Below are 21,899 nucleotides of genomic sequence, written 5' to 3'. Positions count from 1 at the left end.
TCCAGGTGATCGGAACTGGAAACTCGTCAGCTGCCTGTCAAACTCTCTGACGTTTCATCAGCCTTTGAATGACAAGCGCTGGTTTATTGGTTTATTTTATTTGCATTGAAACAATGTTTCGGAATATTTTCCCTGCTGTAATTAATTAATTTCATTGTAAATTTTTCAACGCCAATTATCAGAATCGCGTTTATTGGCCAAGTATGTGAGTGAACACAGTTTGATTCCGGTCGACCGTCTCAACTCCGCAGTCAGCCAATCAGGTTACACTCCGGCCGCCATGTGACACAATCTCCGCTAGAGTATTGAAAGTGAAGTGATTGTCACTGTGAAACACTGCAGCGCAGCACACGGTGACACAATGAAATGTGTCCTCTGTATTTAACCATCAGTGTGTGGGGACGGTGCACCTTGGCAGATCGGGATTCTGCTAGGCCACCATTGCTCCCTCTACGGCCAGGAACTTGAACAGAGAGATATGTGACCAACACAAGTTAGTGCCGCTGGGGCAGTGGTGGCCCCAGCGGTAAAGGAAGCGGCCCTATCAGAATGTTGCCGGTTCGAATCCCCAAACCGCCGAGCTTTCCACGGAGCAAAGCACCGTCCCCACACACCGCTCCCCGGGCGCCTGTCATGGCTGCCCACTGCTCACCAAGGGTGATGGTTAAATACAGAGGACACATTTCACCGTGTCACCGTGTGCTGCGCTGCTGTGTTTCACAATGACAATCACTTCACTTTCACAAGACCACTGAGGATTGTGGGAAATGATAAAGATGGTTGAAGATGCTGATTGCTGTGATTCAGTAGACAATAGATCAGGTTGTGGTGAAGGAAGGTGGTCAGTGCAGATCTTGAAGATCTTAATCAGCAGGGTTTGGTCGTTTGTCATGTCAGGTCCTACATCCTCTCTTCCGAGATGAGTCCTCGTCTGTTGAGGGGTTTTCACTTCAGATGCATTTACTTATTCTATTTTTTATTTTTTTTGGCCCAGTCATGATCTGTGTTTCAGAAGCCGCGTTCATAAATAATAGACTCAGACAATCGTTTGGTTTTATTTCATTTAACTGTTATTCGCCCTGAAGTTGAAGTTGAGCTTTATTGTCCTGTCAGCTACGTACATGTTAGGCGGTACATCCTCCGGAACCTGGTGCTACATGGAACATTTGAACGGTTAGACAAATTTACGTACTGACATAAAAGTGCACATGTGCGACACCGACAAACTGTTGTACATAAAGAACATTTAACAAAAGAACACGTAGACAACAATGAGACAGACAGCGCAGAACTAGGAAAATGAATAATAAATATGTAAAATTGGACTAGTGGATTATATTACAGGTAGATAATCTTACAATATAACAAACTATTCAGAAACAACGTAGAATTTTTAATAGGCTTGAATTTCATTGCGTTGAAATCTGATGGAACAGGTTGTCCTTCATAATAAACCAGTTTGACCTACAGACATTGCTCACCTGCTGTGTGTTGGGGAACCAGACGTAACAGACATGGATGAATGGAGAGAAGAGTTAGGGGATGAAGAAGACGCGTGGGATGGTGGAGCGCAGCTGGCGAGGGAGAAAGAAATGTTCCTGATTGGAGAAAAGGAGGATGTCAGCGTGGCAGAGGGCCCGGCTGTGGATGGAGGGATGGAGGGGAGACCTGAAGAGGAGGACCTGATCCTGAAAGTGGAGGACGAGCACCTTGACCTTCACGACTCGGTTGGCATGGTGACAGTGGAAGAGTGTGTAAGTGCGGGCGTGACTGTGTGCGCCCTCAAGGCCACGCCCGGCCCCGGCCCCCTCCCCTCCACACTGGCTGAATTGCACGACCAGAAAGAGGAGGTCCTCCCCTTGGTGCGGCCAGAGAGCCCCGCCTCCACCCTGGAGCTTGGCTCAATACTGCCCCCGGTGGAGGTGAAGCTCACACAGGTGTACGCCACACGTCGCTACACCCGCTACACCAGCCAGATGCCAATGGTGGCACCTCTGCTCCCGTCACTGCAGTCACACAAACACACCCTGAACACGGAGAGCGAGACGCTGCCACCTGCAGCCAAGAAGAAAACCCGCACGCTCTACACAGCAGGTGTGTGTGTGTGTGTGTGTGTGTGTGTGTGTGTGTGTGTGTGTGTGTGTGTGTGTGTCTTTCTCTCTAACCTCAATGCGTAGTTTTTTTTTGTTTGGTTAATAATCTGTGTGTGTGTGTGTGTGTGTAGGTCAGTTGGAGGAGCTGGAGCGAGTGTTTCAGGATGACCACTACCCTGATGGAGAGAAGCGGAAGGAAATTGCTGGCACTGTGGGCGTGACTCCACAGAGGGTGATGGTGGGTAATGGATGAAGCTCCGCCCGCTTCCCTTCGATCTCCTCTGTCTTTCAACGTTACATTCATTTACATTTAGAACATTAATTAGACGCCATGATGCAGAAATTTGCTCTGTCTGCAGGTCTGGTTTCAGAATCGTCGAGCTAAATGGAGGAGAACAGAGAAAGGGCCGAGAAAATCCAACAAATCAACCAGCAGGTCACTGTGGTCTCACTCTCTCTTACACACCCTGTACACACACACACACATACGCGCATCATACACACACACACACGCGCGCATCATGCACACACACACACCCCATACACGCATCATGCACGCATCATACACGCAAACATGCATCATACACGCATCATACACCATACACGCATCACACACACACACGCCTACACGCATCACACACACACACACACGCATCATGCACGCAAACATGCATCACACACACACGCATCATACACGCAAACATGCATCATACACACACGCCATACACGCATCACACACACACACACACACACACACACACAAGCAAGCCATACACGCATCACACACACACACACACACACGCAAGCCATACACGCATCACACACACACACACACACACACACACACAAGCCATACACGCATCACACACACACACACACAGAAGCCATACACGCATCATACACACACACACACACAAACCATACACGCATCATACACACACACACACAAACCATACACGCATCATACACACACACAAACCATACACGCATCATACACACACACAAACCATACACGCATCATACGCTCATACACACACTACACGCATCATACGCTCATACACACACATGCCATACACACATCATACACACACACACACCATACACGCATCATACACTCATCATACCATACACGCATCATACACTCATCATACACACACACGACTTACACGCATCATACACACACACACACACACACACAACATTTATGCATCATACACACACCACATTTACTTTTAAGGCAGACGGCCTTATCCAGAGCGACTTACAACGTGCTTCCGTGTCACCATGGATGAAGTGATCAGTTCTGGTTCACCAGGACCCCCAACTATGAATACAATCTTTTTATTCACTCTGTTGTAGTTTCTATACAGAAGTCAGACAATATACATTCATATACACACACCATACACTGTCTCCCCCTCAGGTTTGCAGTCGTTCCCCTGGCCTGGTGACCATGCACACATCATACACGCATCAGACACTCACACGCACCATACATGCATCATACATACCATACACACATCATACATGCATCATACACGCACACGCACCATACATGCATCATACATACCATACACACATCATACATGCACACACATCATACATGCATCATACATACCATACACGGACCATACACATCACACACACATCATACACACACAGCTGATATCTGTAGTCCAGATTAACACTTAACACAAACATCTCAATTCTCTGCAAATGTGTGTGTGTGTGTGTGTGTTTAGAGTGTCAGTGATTCCAGCTACTTCATCCTCTTTGGCCTCTCAGTCTACACTCACCCTCCCCTCCTATAACACCATCTTCAGCAGTTCCCCCAATCCAGCAGGTAACACACACACACACACACACACACACACACACACACACACACACACACAGCGCTCTCTCTTCTGTGTTATTTTTTGTCTTCCATGTATTTTGCAGGTGCACCTGTTGGACAGGTGTGTGTGTCTCAGGACGTTCCTCCTGCTCCTATGCTCAGCCCCCCTCCTCTTCGGCGAGCGTCTCTACCCCTCCCCCTCGACACAGACTCTCACACACACACTGTGAACCTACACATGGATTCAGGGTAACACACACACACACACACACTAGCTGTACGTGTAGTCACTTCTGCACTTTGCACAGATGTGAAGCCCCGCCCCCTGTCCTGTGTGTCTGGTTGCAGGTTGGACTACACGGACCTCACGTCCTCGCTGGTGAAGCTGGACGAAGTGCAGCACTACGTCCCCTGCGCCCCGACACACGCACACGTCTACCAGCCCAGCACACTCGCACACACCCACCCGTACACACACACGCAGCAGCTGACGCGCTTCTCATACATCAACAGCGCCCCCTACATTAACCCCGCCCCCGCCGAGCACAGTCATGCCTACCTCTCATATGCCCCGCCCACCAACAGCAGCGTGATGCCTGCCTACCTGCAACAGAGCAACCAGATCCTTCATGGTAAACACACACACACACACGCACACCAGAATAGCAGTCATCTCTTGTCACATGATGTGAGACTGAGACTGTGTGTTTGTGTCTTCCCCCTCAGGTCTGCAGTCGTACCCCTGGCCTGGTGACCTCTACCCAGTCATGTGCCAGTCGGCTGTGTTTCGTGGACAGGGTCCCACTTCCCGCCTCTCTGTGCCCTCACAGAGCTACCTGCAGATCCAGCGCCCCGCCCCGTACCCCGCCCCGCCCCTGACACACGCCCACACTCTCACACAGCTCCACACCGCTGTCCCCAAACTGGCAGAGTCACACACACACACGTCCATGGGGACGTCCGAGTTCGACAACCAACCCGAATCAATACAAAGCCAAGCCGAGGCACACACCCCATTTCACTGTGACTTTTCCCCCACCCACTTCTGATCAGTGTGTGTGTGTTTTGTATGCACTTTTCTCTCAGTGTGTAACAGTTAATATCTGATCTTGTCTCTGTATAATTTTTCTTTGAAGTTTCCCTTCTAAGGTTCATTAAACAGTGATCCTCCCTCAGTGAGTGTGAGTGAGTGTGTGTGTGTGTGTGTGTGTGTGTGTGCGTGTGCACGCACATACAACATGACGCCACAGGAGGGCAGTGTTTCCCCTGTGTGTGTGTGTGTGTGTTTGTATAAAATGGGACATATTGCTGGTGTGATACTCTTTGCTACAGTCTGATGGCAGTGTTGTGTGTGTGTGTGTGTGTGTGTGTGTGTGTTTGGATATGATTAACATGAAGCTGAGTTTTCACTGACCCCCCCCACTCCCTGGGCCAGATCAACACACAGCGCCACTGTTCCTGACTGCCTACACACACTCCGAGCACAGTCGGGCGTTTGTCGAGTTCTACAACTGGAGTGTGTGTCCATGCGCGTGTGTTTAATAGAGGTTGTTAGTCTAAAGCCGGAAAATATCAGAATAGTTTTACTGACCTCCCTGAACATAAACATCAGCTGCAGAATGGAACTCACACACTCACACACACACACACACACACACACACATACACACACTCAGTATGTATAGTGTGTGGATTCTGGAGTTATTTCTGAGTATTTAAAACTTTTTTGGAAAATCTCTCCAGTGCTGTGGTGAAAACATGACACTAGTGTGTATGTGTTATAAAGTCACAGTTTAAAGGGTTGACATTCGGCACATCACCGTGCTCACTTCCTGTCTTGCTGTGGCCACTTCCTGTGACTTCTGGTCTGGTCTGAGGCCTTCACCGTCTACTACCTGGTAGGGTAGCGTCTGTTCTGATCATTTGTAGTGTAAAAATGAGTTATCACATCTGGTTCTCTGGACCACGGTGTCCTGGTTGGCCCGTGTTTGTAGTGGGTGTCATTTCAGGACCGTTACGTTCTTTTTTTCACATGAGCACCTAGCGGGTAAAAAAATGGAACTGTAATCGGAAGGCTGCCGGTTCGAATCCAGATCCACCAAGCTGCTCACCAAGGGTGATGGTTAAAAGCAGAGGACACGTTTCGTCGTGTCACCGTGTGCTGTGCTGCAGTGTTTCACAATGACAATCACTTCACACCACGGTACGTGGTGCAACATGGATCCCAGCCAGATCTCACACGCATCTGGGGGTACACAGGGTGCTTTTGGAGACCGTGGAAATAAAAGAAAGTGATTTCCGTGTTGGACTGTGGGGACTCTGTTCAACAGATGTGTGGTCACAGGATTCCATGACTCACTAATGCACAAAAAAAATCAATAATTTACTTTCTGTTTTCCATAAAGAAGCCATTTGGAAAAAGTATTTTCTTTTTTTTCTTGATCTACAAGAAGAATTTTTGTGTGTGGGTTTCATTTACTTTTGTTCAAGGTTTTTTCAATGGCTCAGTGTTGCTGTGCTGGTGTTGGCAGGAGAAGACATTCGCAAACAGAAACGAGCTCTGAAACGTTTGTGTGTGTGTGTGTGTGTGTGCAGGTCTCCACTTTGCTGGTGGGGGTGCATGTGGTCTTGATGGTGCTTCGCGTGGAACCTGAAATGTGTGGGTGAAATTTCATCCTTGTTTCCTACACCTCCGTCAAATCCCAACCTTTACAGGTCGTACACCCACCATTTCTTTTCAGATAAAGTCATTATTGTGGTAGTAGCCTAGTGGGTAACACACTCGCCTATGAACCTGAAGACCCAGGTTCAAACCCCACTTACTACCATTTGGTCCCTGAGTCTCCAGGGGGGGGACTGACCCTGTAACTACTGATTATAAGTCACCCTGGATAAGGTCGTCTGATAAATGCTGCAAATATAAATTTTCACCATCATCATTATATACTTCCTTCGTCAGCTGAGGAAATTCAACCTGCCACAGCAGCTGCTGACACAGTTCTACACCTCAATCATTGAATCCGTCCTCTGCACTTCTAGAACTGTCTGGATTTGCTCAGCTACCAAATCTGACTTTAGACTGCAGAGGGTAGTCAGGACTGCCGAGAGAATCCATGGAACATCCCTCCCCACTCTCCAAAGCCTGAAAATCCACCCAGCACACTCTCTATTCAATCGGTTGCACCCAAACGACCAGACACAGGAACAGGTTCTTCCATGTCATGAACACTGTGATGTCATTTTTAAATATATCATACAATATATATATATATATGTATTGTGTTTTTGCTATTTTGCACACTTTTTTGTATATTTCGTATATCTGTACATAACAGTTTTTACTACCTGTGTCTTGTTTCTGTCACTAAAACAAATTCCTCATATGTTTATCTGGCAATAAAGCTGATTCTGATTCAGATCATCATCATCATCATCATCTTCGCCTCACTCTGTGCTCATGTTAATGTATGTCTGTATGTATGTGTGTTGGTTGTACATTGATCTTGTTGTTCAAACCACACTGGGGCTGCCAGGTACCTCCACCTACACACACACACACACACACACACACACACACACACACACACACACACACGCATGCACATCCCTGTTGTTCTTTTTGTGTCTTTTTGCTGTTCTTGCTTTGTGTAGTGAGGGGAGAGTGCCATTGATGCCATTCCTCAGTTATCAAATTTTCTGTCACCTTCCACCTTTTTATCTTCTCAAACCAATAACACCAACGGTGTGGCATTATTGTGAAACAAATTGATACGGCAAACATAAAAAAAACATCAATAGAAATGGAATGGAAACTCTGGTCACATGACCAGTGGCAGAGCCAGGAAATTTTCAGTGGGGTGGCCAGGATAGATATGTAATCATTTTGGGATAGAATACATGTCTTAAAAAAATACAGGCCTATTTAACCCTTTAGTGTCGTGTGTATCATATTTGAAACATGAATTTCTGGGACCCATTGCATTACCATGAGACATAAACCTTGCATAAAACCCCTCTGTACTATCTGATGCTCGTCTTCTACCTTTTGCACTGCAACAATTCTCACACACAGCTGGTATAAAGGGAGATTTAGTCATTAATCCCTCAATTGTCATGTTATTTTTTTCTGGATGTAATATACACTCTACTTCCATTAATAATTAGCCTCAGGATTCATAGATATAAACACAATGGCTAATTATAGTTGGCTAAGTGAAAGTTCACTTGGATGATAGCAATTTATGTGACATAGGGCCTTGTAAAGACAGATGACGAAGTGGAAGATAGGATTGGACTCCCAATGCAGAGCATAATTATGTTTGTCATTGCCCAAAGTTTCAAATATCACACAAATAAAACATACTTGTAATGTGTAAATATATACTTGTAATGTTATATATTTTTTACTGTTACGTCCCTGGGTGCTTTTCACCAGAGAGTAGTAAAGGGAGAATCTCTGTTTGCCATTCTGTGTGTGTTTGTGTGTGTGTTTTTCCTTTCCTTATTAGGTGTGTGTCTGATTGCTGGCTCCGCCCACGGTCTGGTGGCTAATCTGCCACTGCCAGCATAAGAAGAGGCCTGAAACAGGAAGTTGACGTCTTACTGTTCATGGAGGAGTTGTATTTAGGAGTTGTATTTAGGAGTTGTATTTAGGAGTTGTATTTAGCATATGATCGCCCTTCTATGTGTACTCTTCTCTGCCCGTGTGTTTGTATGTGGAGGATTCCCCCTCTGTTAGTGTGTATATAGTTGTGTGTATTTGGTTGAGGGGTTTATGGTGGTGTACATAGGACTACTTGGTTTTGTTGCATGTATCACGTACCGCACTGTGAAAAAACAAACTTTGATTTGGCCCGTGTTTACCTCCTTGTCCCCGTCCACCACATTCACATTGTCCACGTTACTTCCCCCCTGGACGGTAATGTGACATTACATTTGGTTAAAGAGACTTTGGGCGCCTTGCATGGTTGCCCACTGCTCACCAAGGGTGATGGTTAAAAGCAGCGGACACAGTTCGTTGTGTCACCGTGTGCTGTGTGTTCACAATGACAATCACTTCACTTTCACTTTTTCAGTTGTCGAACATGCACTTCTGACTTGTGTATTCATTCACGTTTTTAGTTAAATCTCACATTATAATAAGCTGAAGATGGAAACACACACACAGAGCACTGTGCCAGATTATTAATGGATTTCCTTTCAGATCAGAATGTTTTACTTTTCCACCTCTGTCCAAACCCCCCCACACACACAACCGGTAGGATGTCCACATAACGCAGAACACAGCTGAAAACACCTGAAACATTCTGAGACAGAAAATATGTTTGTGTGTGTGTTAGGTGTCCAATGGACTCTGATTGCCTACATTCCTGTGGTCGTGTGTGTGTGTGTAGTTATAGATGTCTGGGTTCTAAAGAGGCTCTGTATGGCTGAACACAACATTTTTCTCAAAGAGTCCTTTCACACACACACACACACACACACACACACACATACTGTATTGGTCATCTCACACACACTCTCTCACTATTTCACTCTCTCCCTCTCTCAAATTCAAATCCAATCTGCTTTATTGGCATCACAAACAATTTTACATTTGGCTTCATTCTTAAGAACAGAAATGGCAATCAACGTTACTAGTGGAAAAAAAGGTTATGATGGCATAACGATATACAAACACGAACAAAGCATGAACGGACAAACTTAAAAAATAGTAGATGAACAAAAGGTAAATGAAAGTGAAGTGATTGTCACACAGCAAGCACAGCACACAGTGACACGTGTCCTCTGTATTTAACCATCACCCTTGGTGAGCAGTGGGCAGCCATGACAGGCGCCCAGGGACCAGTGTGTGGGGACGATGCATTGCTCAGTGGCACCTCGGGATTCGATCCGGCAACCTTCTGATTACGGGTCCACTTTGTAACACCCGCCAGCTCACCACTTTATGATATATTGTGTACAAGGGTGTGTGTGTGTGTGTGTGTGAGAGAGAGTCTGTGTTCACTCACTGTCTCTCATACGTTGGCAGGTCAGTCTGTTTTGTGTATCAATCTGTCGAGTCTCCTAAGGCCAGCTTCTCCGGTGAATTGTGGGAGCTTGTTGTTGATTTTGCCATAATATTCGGCTCTTATCTCACGGTATTCAGAGCTTTGAGTGAGAAAGTGTAGCTCCGTCGATATGCGGGTTTCAGAGCAGCTCTGGCAGATGCCCTGCTGATTCGGGCAGCCAGGGTATCTCGTGATTGCCGGGCAGTGCCCGCCGAGCCTGTTCCTGGTCTTCCGGAATTCTGCCACAGGGCACTGTCTGTTTAGGGCCAGATGGTAATTTGGATTTGTGATTAATTTCGAGTTGCTTTGTTATTTGGTTCGGTCAGATTGTGTCTGCGGCTCAGCTGGACTGTTCGTGTCTGCAGAACAGTGGCTCAAGGCCAGTAGGGTCAGGGGACTTTTCTCTTTGCTCAATTTCGTGTACTGCTGAGCTTTTAAAAATATTTTACAAATATTTACCAATATTACAAAATAGTTTACAAATATTTTACTACAAATATTTTTCTACTCGTTATATATAATTTGTTTTTTTATTCTTTTTTTGTAATGCTGAGGTCAACAGCAGTCGTATAAGCATCACACCGTGTTATCTGTGTACGTAGTGGTTCAAACCCCACTTACTATCATCGTGTCCCTGAGCAAGACACTTAACCCCGAGTTGCTCCAGGGGGGGACTGTCCCTGTAACTAATGATTGTTGCTCTGGATAAGGGTGTCTGGTAAATGCCATAAATGTAAAATGTAAATGTGCGTGACAAATAAAATTGGAATTTGAGTGGGGGGGTTCCAGAATTTGATTGCCCTGTTTCTGTATATTTAGAATCAGTAGATAATGGTCTAATTCTGCACCCCATTTGTTGTTTGTGGTTGTCACCGCCAAAAATCAACCTCACAGGTTGATCAACAAAATGAGACCATTAATCTAATGAATATCCAGATCAGATTAGAGCCCTGGAGATAGAGGGACCTGTGCATGATACTGCGCTGATTAGTATTTTTCATCCAAGACAAAAACCCGAGAAGTGTTGGAGGAGGACAGCTCCTGCCCCAGTTGCGCTTGCTTCCACGTCCAGGTGCATTTAAACTGGCACACTGCTGAACAGTGCCCTGGCCTTCTGAAATGCATTCAAACATTCAGCCGACCACTCTGCAATGGCTGCAACATTCGCCCCCAAAGGGTGCACTTAGCCCTGACCAACCTGCTTCTCCAGATATGTGATCGTGGCCTTCCCGAATTCACACTTTGCTAGATTTAAAGTCAGCGAGGCAGCACGTGGTCGTTTAAACTCTAGGCGAAGATTTTGCAAGTGCTCAGGCCACGTATTTGAATGTACCACGACAAGCTGAAACGTCGCAGGGGCATTCCGCAGCCCAAAAGGCATCACAGAGTACTGAACAAATCCGGTCATCCGGTGTAACAAAGGCTGAAATCTTCATAGCACGAGCGGTTAGGGGAACTTGACTCTTTAAGAGATCGAGTTTAGACGCGAAGTGTGCCGCTCCCTTGTCCACACAATCTTCCAATTAGTCCGGAAGGGGCTAACCCGGATCCGGAGTTCGGACCGGAGTTTGATGTTCGTCCTGTGTTAATGTTTCCTGGTTGTTTTCATCTGTGTATGATCGTATAAAGCTGGCCTGTTTGTGTCTGTTCGCGGTTAAGTCATTAGGTTTGGTGATGCCTCCCCTGGCCTGTTCACCATGCATTAATCTGTTTCGTGACGTCATACGTATGCATCCTTCTTCCTTGCCATGTCCAGCCATCGTTCCAAATCTCCTTCCCTGCCATGTCAAACCAGCGTGACAGAACCTGGGTACATTTGGACACAGCCGATGCCGCCTCGCTGAGATCCAAGGAGCCGTGGTTCGCTGCCAGTCCCCTTGTCTCTGGCCAGTGTTGGTTTCATATTCCGTAGGGTCCAGACACCCCCGATGGGATTTCTGGATGGTCGAGGATGCCTGCCCCAAAGTCCCAAGTCTGGTGATGTTCAGGGTGAGAAGCAGCCATTCAGCGGGGCGTGTCGGAGACTGACCGGAGCAACAGGCCCCTGTGGACAGCGAACAGGGTTGCGGTCCCCCACGGATGGGCCGTGGTCAGCACAGGACAGCCGCCACTCATCCATATAGACTTTGTTCCCCCCTTAATGGTTCTGTTTTAGTTGGCACGCCGGGATCAGGATCCAGTCCAGAAGGGGCTACTCCGCTCCGGATACTTGATGTTTCCCCTGTCTTGTTCACCATGTATTGAACCCCTGTTTCGTGACGTTGTGCATATATGTCCTTCTTCCTTGCCATGTCCAACCATCGCTCCAGAACTAATATTCGTTCCAGCAGATTCGTCACCTCATCAGGATCTTGCTATCTACCTTTATCAACTGCACGTAACCTTGGAGTAACTATAGACAACCAACTGTCCTTCTCAACTCACATCACTAATCTTTCCCACTCACGTATATATTGACATGTAACATGACTGGATTGTTATAAAGTGGATTCTCTCTCTCTCTCTCTCTCTCTCTCTCTCTCCTGATATCTCACTCTCTCACGCTCTCTCGGTCGTGAAACACCGCAGCACAGCACACGGGATTTGAGCCGATAACCTGCTGATTACGGGTCCGTTCCTTACCCACTAGGCCAAACCACTGCCCTAACTCTTGTGAAACTTCCTCTTAGTTCCCCTAGGATACAACAAATTAACATCCCCAACACACAAACACACCTATTTCATAATTCTACAAAAATGGCAGGAATTTCCTTTCTGTGGTCCAGTGGTTAGTCTGTCTGCTTTGACCCCACATATCGGACTTGCCATCAGTTTGGTTCCTGCCTATTTCTGATTAGAATAATCCTCAGCACTGTTCATCAGGGTCCCTCAGGTCCTGCTGATGGGATCAATCTGAGCTTCACTGGGGTTCACTGTATAATTTTGTGTGTGTGTGTGTGTGTGTGTGTGTGTGTATATATATATATATATTGTGTGTGTGTGTGTACCTTCAGATCATCCTCAGTCACACCTTCAGAACAGCTGGACCGACCTGCTGATTCTCCACCAGCCCAGACTGACCACACCACAAAGTTCTTGGCCCTAAACATATGCATGCAGGCTCTCTCTCTCTCACACACACACACACACACAGACAGCATGTACTGTACACGGTAGACAGAGGGACTGTGTGTGAACCAGCGTCCGACTTCCTCTCCACTCCATCGCCGTGTGTCCATTCATTAAGAGAGCAACGAACAGAACGAGGGATTCATCTGCACACACACACACAGGCCGGGTTTATTCGGGACCTGAACCTGCAGCTGGGGCCCCAGAAGCGCGTCTCCTCGCACACACCCACACACATCAAGGTGTGTTTGTCTTTCCTGCCCAGCCCTCCAGGTCCGTGCAGGTATTTCCCTCCTCTCCACACACAGCAAGGGGAGGGTCTGTCCTGTCTGTCCTAAACGTTTGTGTCTTTCCCGCTCTGCCTCACTCTGCATCTGTTTGCCGTGCTGGACGCCCATTACCGCCGGGTCGCCATGGCTCCTGGTCTGAGGTGTCTGCTGCCGCTGGCATGTGCTGCCATGATGTGCATCATGGGAGTTCGTGGAACTCTGGAGCTACAGACTGCTGCTGCTATGGGTGAGTGTGTGTGTGTGTGTGTGTGTGTGTGTTTATGTGTGCAATTTGTTTTGTATTTTGTAGGGACTGAGGAGACTGTGTGTGTGAGATGAATATATTTTGGGGAGTATGTGTGCAGAGTATGTTCTGTGGAGTGTGTGTATGTTTTGTGTTTGTGTCTGTGAGTGTGTGCATAAAGTATGATTTGTGGTATGTGTGTGTGCATAGGGTTTAGTGTGTGTGTAGAGTATGTTTTGTGGCATGTGTGTTTGAGTGTGTAGTGCTTGTGAGGGTATGTATGTTTTCTGTTTGTGTGTGTAGATTATGATTTGTGTTGTGTGTGTATGTTTTCTGTTTGTCTCTGTGAGTTAAGCATGATTTGTGTTGTGTGTGTTTGTGTAGTATTTGTGAGTGTGTGTGTATGTTTTGTGTTTGTGTGTGTGTAGAGTATGGTTTGTGTTGTGTTTGTGTGTGTAGTGTTTGTGAGTGTGTGTGTGTGTGTGTGTAGAGTATGGTTTGTGTTGTGTGTGTCTGTGTTTGAGTAAAGTATGATTTGTGATGTGTGTGAGTGTGTAGTATTTGTGAGTGTGTGTGTATGTTTTGTGTTTGTGTGTGTGTAGAGTATGGTTTGTGTTGTGTTTGTGTGTGTAGTGTTTGTGAGTGTGTGTTTGTGTGTGTGTAGAGTATGGTTTGTGTTGTGTTTGTGTGTGTAGTGTTTGTGTGTGTGTGTGTGTAGAGTATGGTTTGTGTTGTATGTCTATGTTTGTGTAAAGTATGTTTGTGTGTGTGTGTGTGTGTGTGTAGAGTATGATTTGTGTTGTGTGTGTCTGTGTTTGAGTAAAGTATGATTTGTGATGTGTGTGAGAATGTGTGTATGTTTTGTGTGTGTAAAGTATGATTTGTGGTGTGTGTGTGTGTATAATTTGTGCATATTGTCCCCCAGCTGCAGGTCTGTGTAAGACGCGTCCCACCGACGTGGTCTTCATCGTGGACAGCTCCCGCAGCGTCCGTCCCTCTGAGTTCGAGCAGGTGAAGGTCTTCCTGGTGAAGGTCATCGAGGGTCTGGACGTGGGTGTGGACTCCACCCGCGTGGCCGTGGTTAATTACGCCAGCCGCGTGAAGAACGAAATTTCCTTCAAGTCCCACCGCTCGAAGGCGGGGCTTATCAAGGCCGTGGGCAAACTGGAGCCTCTGTCCACCGGCACCATGACAGGCCTCGCCATCCAGTTCGCCATGAACGTGGCCTTCAGCGAGACAGAGGGGGCGCGCGTGAAATCGCCTGCTGTTGGCAAGGTCTCACACACACACACACACACACACACACACACACATTCATTTAGGTGTATAGACACAGCACACACAATCTGCATGTTTGTACGTTGTGCGTGCGAGCAGGTCGCCGTCATCGTGACTGATGGCAGGCCGCAGGACAACGTGCGAGACGTGGCGGCGCGCGCCCGGGAGGCGGGGATCGAGATCTTCGCCATCGGCGTGGGACGGGTGGACATGAACACGCTGCGCCTGATGGCCAGCGAGCCGCTGGAGGAGCACACCGACTACGTGGAGAGCTACAGCCTGATCGAGAAGCTGACGCAGAAGTTCCAGGAGGCCTTCTGTGGTGAGAGAGGGGGAGGGGCTCGGGCTGGGTGGGCGGGGCTTCAAATAGAACCAGAGGAAAGCATCTGAAGGAACATGGATGTGGGCGTGGCCCAATAGCATTAGTCCCCACCATTAGATACTAGGTACAGCGTGTGTGTGTGTGTGTGTGTCTGTGTGTGCACGCCTCAGTCTATGTATTGTAGCAACTAAACTTTAAGTGAGGTCAGAGCATCACACACCAGTACACGCACACACACACACACACACACACACACCGAGCTGAATGAACACGTGCTGGTGTTTGCTGCTCTGGTCAGACTCTCTGTCAGGTTCTTTTTCTGACTGTAGTGACCTCGGCTCACATAGATCCTCCACCCTAACCACCACCCTGTGCTGCTGCTTCTCTTCCTGTGTGTGTGTCCGTGTGTGCGCGCGTGTGTGTGTAGTATCAGACCTGTGCGCTACAGGTGATCATGACTGCGAGCATGTGTGTGTCAGCACACCCGGATCGTTCAAGTGCGCCTGCAATGACGACTACACCCTACAGGAGGATGGGCGGTCCTGCAGTGGTGAGTGTGTGGTTATGAGTGTGCCTTTGTGTGTGTGTGTGTGTGTGTGTGTGTGTGCTTGTGTGTCATATGATTAAACACACAATGACGAAAGCCAGTGAAACGTTCGTGGAGCCCTCAGCACCGTGACTTGCAGCTCTCACGCCCGCGTCGTGTCTCTGTGTCCATCAGCCTGCAGCAACGCCCCCACCGACGTGGTCTTCCTGATTGACGGGTCCAAGAGCGTCCGACCCGAGAACTTTGAGCTGGTGAAGAAGTGGATCAACCAAATCGTGGACAAACTAGACGTGTCCGAGAACAGGGCCCACGTAGGCCTGGTCCAGTACTCCAGCACCGTCCGGTCAGAGTTCCCACTGGGACGCTACAATAACAAGAAGGACGTGAAGGACGCAGTCAGGAAGATGATCTACATGGAACGCGGGACCATGACTGGCCAGGCGCTTCGTTACCTGCAGGACAGCAGCTTCACGCCCGGCCAGGGGGCGCGGCCGGGCGTGGCCAAGGTGGCCATCATCTTCACTGACGGACGCTCACAGGACTACATCGGAGACGCCGCCAAGAAGGCCAAAGAAAAAGGTGAGCGAGGCGGGAACCAATCAGCAAAACACAACACGTGGTTACACAACAAAAAACACAACACGCGGTTACACAAACACAATTTCACAACTGCTCACAGGACTACATCGTAGACGCTGCCAAGAAGGCCAAAGAAAAAGGTGAGCGAGGCGGTAACCAATCAGCAAAACACAACACGTGGTTACACAACAAAAAACACAACACGCGGTTACACAAACACAATTTCACAACTGCTCACAGGACTACATCGTAGACGCTGCCAAGAAGGCCAAAGAAAAAGGTGAGCGAGGCGGTAACCAATCAGCAAAACACAACACGTGGTTACACAACAAAAAACACAACACGCGGTTACACAAACACAATTTCACAACTGCTCACAGGACTACATCGGAGACGCCGCCAAGAAGGCCAAAGAAAAAGGTGAGCGAGGCGGTAACCAATCAGCAAAACACAACACGTGGTTACACAACAAAAAACACAAGGTTACACAAACACAACACACAATTTCACAACTGCTCACAGGACTACATCGGAGACGCCGCCAAGAAGGCCAAAGAAAAAGGTGAGCGAGGCGGTAACCAATCAGCAAAACACAACATGCGGTTACACAACAAAAAACACAACACGAGGTTACACACCCACAACACACAATTTCACAACTGCTCACAGGACTACATCGGAGACGCCGCCAAGAAGGCCAAAGAAAAAGGTGAGCGAGGCGGGAACCAATCAGCAAAACACAACACGTGGTTACACAACAAAAAACACAACACGCGGTTACACAAACACAACACACAATTTCACAACTGCTCACAGGACTACATCGGCGATGCCGCCAAGAAGGCCAAAGAAAAAGGTGAGCGAGGCGGTAACCAATCAGCAAAACACAACACGTGGTTACACAACAAAAAACACAACACGCGGTTACACAAACACAATTTCACAACTGCTCACAGGACTACATCGTAGACGCTGCCAAGAAGGCCAAAGAAAAAGGTGAGCGAGGCGATGAACATACGGTTACACAACCAACACTCAACAAACAATTACACAACCTAAACACAACACGCGATTACACAACCAAAACACAACACACAATTACACAACTGCTCACAGGACTACATCGGAGACGCTGCCAAGAAGGCCAAAGAAAAAGGTGAGCGAGGCGGTAACCAATCAGCAAAACACAACACGCGGTTACACAACAAAAAACACAACACGCAGTTACACAACCACAACACACAATTTCACAACTGCTCACAGGACTACATCTGAGACGCTGCTAAGAAGGCCAAAGAAAAAGGTGAGCGAGGCGTTGAACATACGGTTACACAACCAACACTCAACACACAATTACACAACCTAAACACAACACGCGGTTACACAACCAAAACACAACACACAATTACACAACTGCTCACAGGACTACATCGGAGATGCTGCCAAGAAGGCCAAAGAAAAAGGTGAGCGAGGTGGTAACCAATCAGCAAAACACAACATGCGGTTACACAACCAAAACACAACACGCGGTTACACAACCAAAACACAACACACAATTTCACAACTGCTCACAGGACTACATCGGAGACGCTGCCAAGAAGGCCAAAGAAAAAGGTGAGCGAGGCGGTAACAGTCCGATCAGCAAAACACAACACGCTGTTACACAACCAACACTCACCACACGGTTACACAAACTAAACACAACATGCGGTTACACAACCAAAATACAACACACAGTTACACAACCAAAACTCAACACACAATTACACAACCTAAACACAACACGTGGTTACACTACCAACACTCAATACACGGTTACACAACCTAAACACAACACGCAGTTACACAACCAACACCCAACACACGGTCATACAACCGACACTCAACACACAATTACACAACTGTAACAACTGTAACACAAAACCAAATAATATCAACACGCCATTACACAGCTGTAACACACAACCGAAACCTAGTAACATGTTGTTACACAGCTGTTACACAACTATAACATATAATGAAACACAACTCACTGTTGCCCAACTGTAACACATAACCAAAACATATCAACACTGCTAAACTACTGTAACACACAACCACAACACAATAACACATTGTTAAACAGCTGTAACACAAAACCAAACCACATCAACACTGTTAAACAGCTGTAACACACAACTAAAACATATCAACACACAATAACACACAACCAAAACACAACACACTGTTACACAAATGTAACACACAACCAAAACACCACCATCACCAACCCATAATTCTGATAACCCGTGTGTATTTGTTTGTGTGTGTAGGGTATAAGATGTACGCCATTGGCGTGGGGAGTGCAGTTGAAGATGAACTGAAGGAAATCGCCTCTGAACCCGTCACTGATCATTACTTCTACACGGCTGACTTCAAAGCCATGTCGCAGATCGCCAAGAAGCTACAGATCAACGTGTGCGAAGGTGGGCCCACACAACAAACACACAATAACATCTCTCATAGCCTGTACACACGCTGAAAACACGCTCCAAAACGATCACTTTCCCGCTACCACAGACGATCCCTGCGAATGCGATTCCCTGGTCAAGTTCCGGAAAAAAGTAGAAGAGGCGTTGAAGGCGCTATCTAAAAAATATATCCTTCGCAGTACGGTTTGTATTGTGGGCAGCGTGGGGCATATGTTTTTATGGAAACTGAATGGAACGGATGGTTTTGCAAATGGTGGCGCCCCGTCGTGACCTGTGACCTCCCAGCTGCAGCGTGGAGTGTTTACGTGCTCTCCGATGGCTAGGTTGACTAGGTGGATGGTTGAGCCCATGGTTTGTATATATGTTGATGTACAGGGTGGGCCATTTATATGGATACACCTTAATAAAATGGGAATGGTTGGTGACACATCTTATAAGTGGTCAGAAACTTGTAAATAACTCATGAAAGAATAAAGTTACGTTAACACCATTGTTTTTCTTGTGAAATTACCAATACGTTTGATGTGTCACATGACCCTCTTCCTATTGAAAAAACAAAAGTTGGATCCAAGATGGCCGACTTCAAAATGGCCACTATGGTCACCACCCATCTTGAAAAGTTTGCCCCCTCACATATACTAATGTGCCACAAACAGGACGTTAATATCACCAGCCAGTCCCATTTTATTAAGGTGGATCAATATAAATGGCCCACCGTGTATTTGTGGGTCTATATGTAGATGGACTGTATTTGCATGTACTGTGTGTGTGTGTGTGTGTGTGTGTGTGTGTGTGTGGCCATATTAGGGCTCTTTAAGTTCCTTTACAACATCATCACTGGAGGGCGTCACGAAGAGAATTGCCGTCTTGGAGAACAAGATTGTTTGAAGATTTAAGCCCCGCCTCGAAGCGCCGCCCTCCCATTCACCCCATCACTCACTTCTCCGACTCCCCCATCTCCTCCCATCACTGGTCTCCTCCGAGACAGAGCACTGATCGCCATGACAACCGTGAGAAAGTACACCTGTTACACAGGGTGTGATGGGAACCATCCGCACAACGCGGACGTTCAGCCTGCGGCCTTTCTAAAAGTCTCTGCCTCGCCCCACTGCTGAGCCGCTACTTGGGTTCCTCTCCTTTACGATGACGTTTATGTTTTATTTAAAATGAAACTGGACTTGTTTGGATGCTTTATTTTCTGAAATAAAGGAAAATCCAGGAAACGAACTGCTTCTGTGTAATTTGAACACCCAACACCCCGTACAGAGCTGGCCAGAATACGACATTATACACTACCACAAAGTTCGTATTACGACTATTAGAACCGTGCATTAATTCATGTTCTGCCAGGTGAGACGCGCGGTGGCGCAGTTTTCCTCTGAAGTGGAAAAATCATTAGATTTTCGCCTGTGAACCAGGAGACCCGGGTTCGAATCTGACTTACTACCATTGTGTCCCCGAGCAAGACACTTAACCCTGAGTGTCCCCAGGGGGGGGGGGACTGTCCCTGTAACTTCTGACTGTAAGTCGCTCTGGATAAGGGCGTCTGGTAAATGCCGTAAATGTAAATAAAAAAACTAAAAAAAAAAAAAAACTCGGGCCGCATCGGCGGCGCGCCCGGAGGGCGGGGCCGGCGCGCGCACTCCGAACCCTTCCCCACGCAGCGCACAGCTCCGCGCCGTGGGCAGCAGCAGCGGGGGCGAGCAGGGGGCGCCGAACAGGTGAGTTCCGCGGCCGGACCGGTACCGACGACCGTGCGGGAGGTGCGGCGGGACCTCCCGGGATCCGCGTTTAACGGGTGTGTGTGTGTGTGTGTGTTTGACAGGTCCGGTGTTAAAGTTGGGCATGTTAGTGTGTGTGTGTGCGTTTTGCGTTTTTGTCTGAACTGTTTTTTTGTCGACTAAAAGAGGGTGAAGTTTGAGAATGAGGGAAGGAGAGAGTGTGAGAAAGAGAGAAGGACATCATCATCTTCATCACTTCCTTTTTCTTCACCAGGTCACTTCCTGGCTTTACCCCATTGAAAGAGAAAGTGGCTGAAACACACACACACACACACACACACACACACACACACTAATAAGCACAGACTCAACTACATTCTACTTTCACTTTACTGCACCATCAGGTGGGATGCGACATCCTCCATCATCTCCTCTGAACTCCAGACCTTCTTGTTCTGATGGTCGGTCAGAGTCAGGACACTTCTGCCTCGAATGGCGTTTTATTTCAGCCGGTGATGAGCGGAACGTTACTGATGAAGCTGAACGGAACCCTGCAGAAGAAGTCCTTCCTAATACGTTCTGTTCGGTTACCGAGTATTTCGATCAGAAGTTGTGAAAAAAAAACTGATTCTTGAATAACATGGAACGGAATAACCAAGAGTGATCCGTATTTGGACAGGGACCAAGGCGTCACCCGTGACCCTGTCACCACTTCGCCGCGTTTCCTTCCTCGGACCACTGCAGACTAGGAGACTAGGGGTGTTCCTGCAGTTCTGGAGATGCCATGACCAGCCGTCTCGATTCCATCACATGTCGTGGCCGATGTGTCACGTTCATAAATCATAACCCGTCATGCACTTCGTGTTCAGCCAAAAATGCCTCTCTGAATCGTGTCCAAAGCTCAGAAGTTCAGGAATCTGAAGTTCCAGCCGGACTGGGCTCTTGGTGGTGGGGGGCGGGGCCAGGCCGGCGGGGCGTGTCTCCTGACCCCCCTCTGTCCAGAGGAAACTGACATCATGTGGAAGGAGGAAGTTCCTGCTTCAGACACCTGACTTCCGCTTCTCCACTTTTCTATTGTTTCTGGCTTCTCTTCTTCACGCCCGCTTCTCTCCTGCGGCTCGTGTGTGTGTGTGTGTGTGTGTGTGTGTGTGTGTGTGTGTGTGTTTCCCGGTCACCCATCATTCCAGCAGCGCACACTTCCTGTGGAGAGTTTCCTTTAGCGAGGGGTGGGGAGGGGGGGTTTACCAATTCATGGGTCCTGATCAGCGACTGTGTGTGTTTGTGTGTGTGTGGGAGAGAGAGGATGTGTGTGTTCTGTGTGCTCTATCGTGTGTGGAACTCCCACTGGAGTTTGTTATCTGCACAACAGACGACCGGGCA

The 21,899-nt window shown here is 47.6% G+C and overlaps 2 protein-coding genes across 4 annotated transcripts in view; both read left to right on the top strand.

Moving 5' to 3' along the window:
• The first annotated feature begins 13,279 nt into the window (after window positions 1-13,279).
• Window positions 13,280-20,025, top strand: matn1 (matrilin 1). 2 transcript variants are annotated; one of them, XM_028991501.1, is made up of 8 exons: window positions 13,280-13,604; window positions 14,527-14,876; window positions 14,979-15,201; window positions 15,629-15,751; window positions 15,923-16,327; window positions 18,640-18,792; window positions 18,887-18,964; window positions 19,637-20,025. In XM_028991501.1, exons 1-8 carry the CDS (start codon window positions 13,502-13,504, stop codon window positions 19,684-19,686), a joined length of 1,485 nt encoding a protein of 494 aa, XP_028847334.1. In that variant the 5' UTR covers window positions 13,280-13,501; the 3' UTR covers window positions 19,687-20,025. The 2 variants fall into 2 exon arrangements, with proteins under 2 accessions (XP_028847334.1, XP_028847335.1); XM_028991502.1 differs by lacking the exon at window positions 15,629-15,751.
• A 382-nt stretch (window positions 20,026-20,407) lies between these two features.
• The window catches only part of yrk (Yes-related kinase), a 10,579-nt gene continuing 9,087 nt past the window's right edge, over window positions 20,408-21,899 (top strand). The window contains exon 1 of one of the 2 annotated variants that reach the window (XM_028990718.1): window positions 20,408-20,519. The gene's annotated coding sequence lies outside the window, so the exon portion shown is untranslated. Of the gene's footprint in view, window positions 20,520-21,784 lie in introns of those variants that run through there. The other variant, XM_028990719.1, reaches the window with a different exon arrangement.

Source organism: Denticeps clupeoides, chromosome 9 (assembly GCF_900700375.1).
Source record: "Denticeps clupeoides chromosome 9, fDenClu1.1, whole genome shotgun sequence".
NCBI classification, from domain to species: Eukaryota; Metazoa; Chordata; class Actinopteri; order Clupeiformes; family Denticipitidae; genus Denticeps; species Denticeps clupeoides.
The sequence above is the reverse complement of the archived record's forward strand: the minus strand, read 5'-3'. Positions and strand labels throughout refer to the sequence as shown.

What these genes read in the sequence shown, in the direction of transcription:
- matn1 (XM_028991501.1), top strand. Translation starts at nt 13,502, where the DNA reads ATGGCTCCTGGTCTGAGGTGTCTGCTGCCGCTGGCATGTGCTGCCATG. An exon ending in ACAGACTGCTGCTGCTATGG is followed by an intron (nt 13,605 to 14,526) that starts GTGAGTGTGTGT and finishes ATTGTCCCCCAG; the next exon opens with CTGCAGGTCTGTGTAAGACG. An exon ending in GAAGGCGCTATCTAAAAAAT is followed by an intron (nt 18,965 to 19,636) that starts ATATCCTTCGCA and finishes CAACATCATCAC; the next exon opens with TGGAGGGCGTCACGAAGAGA.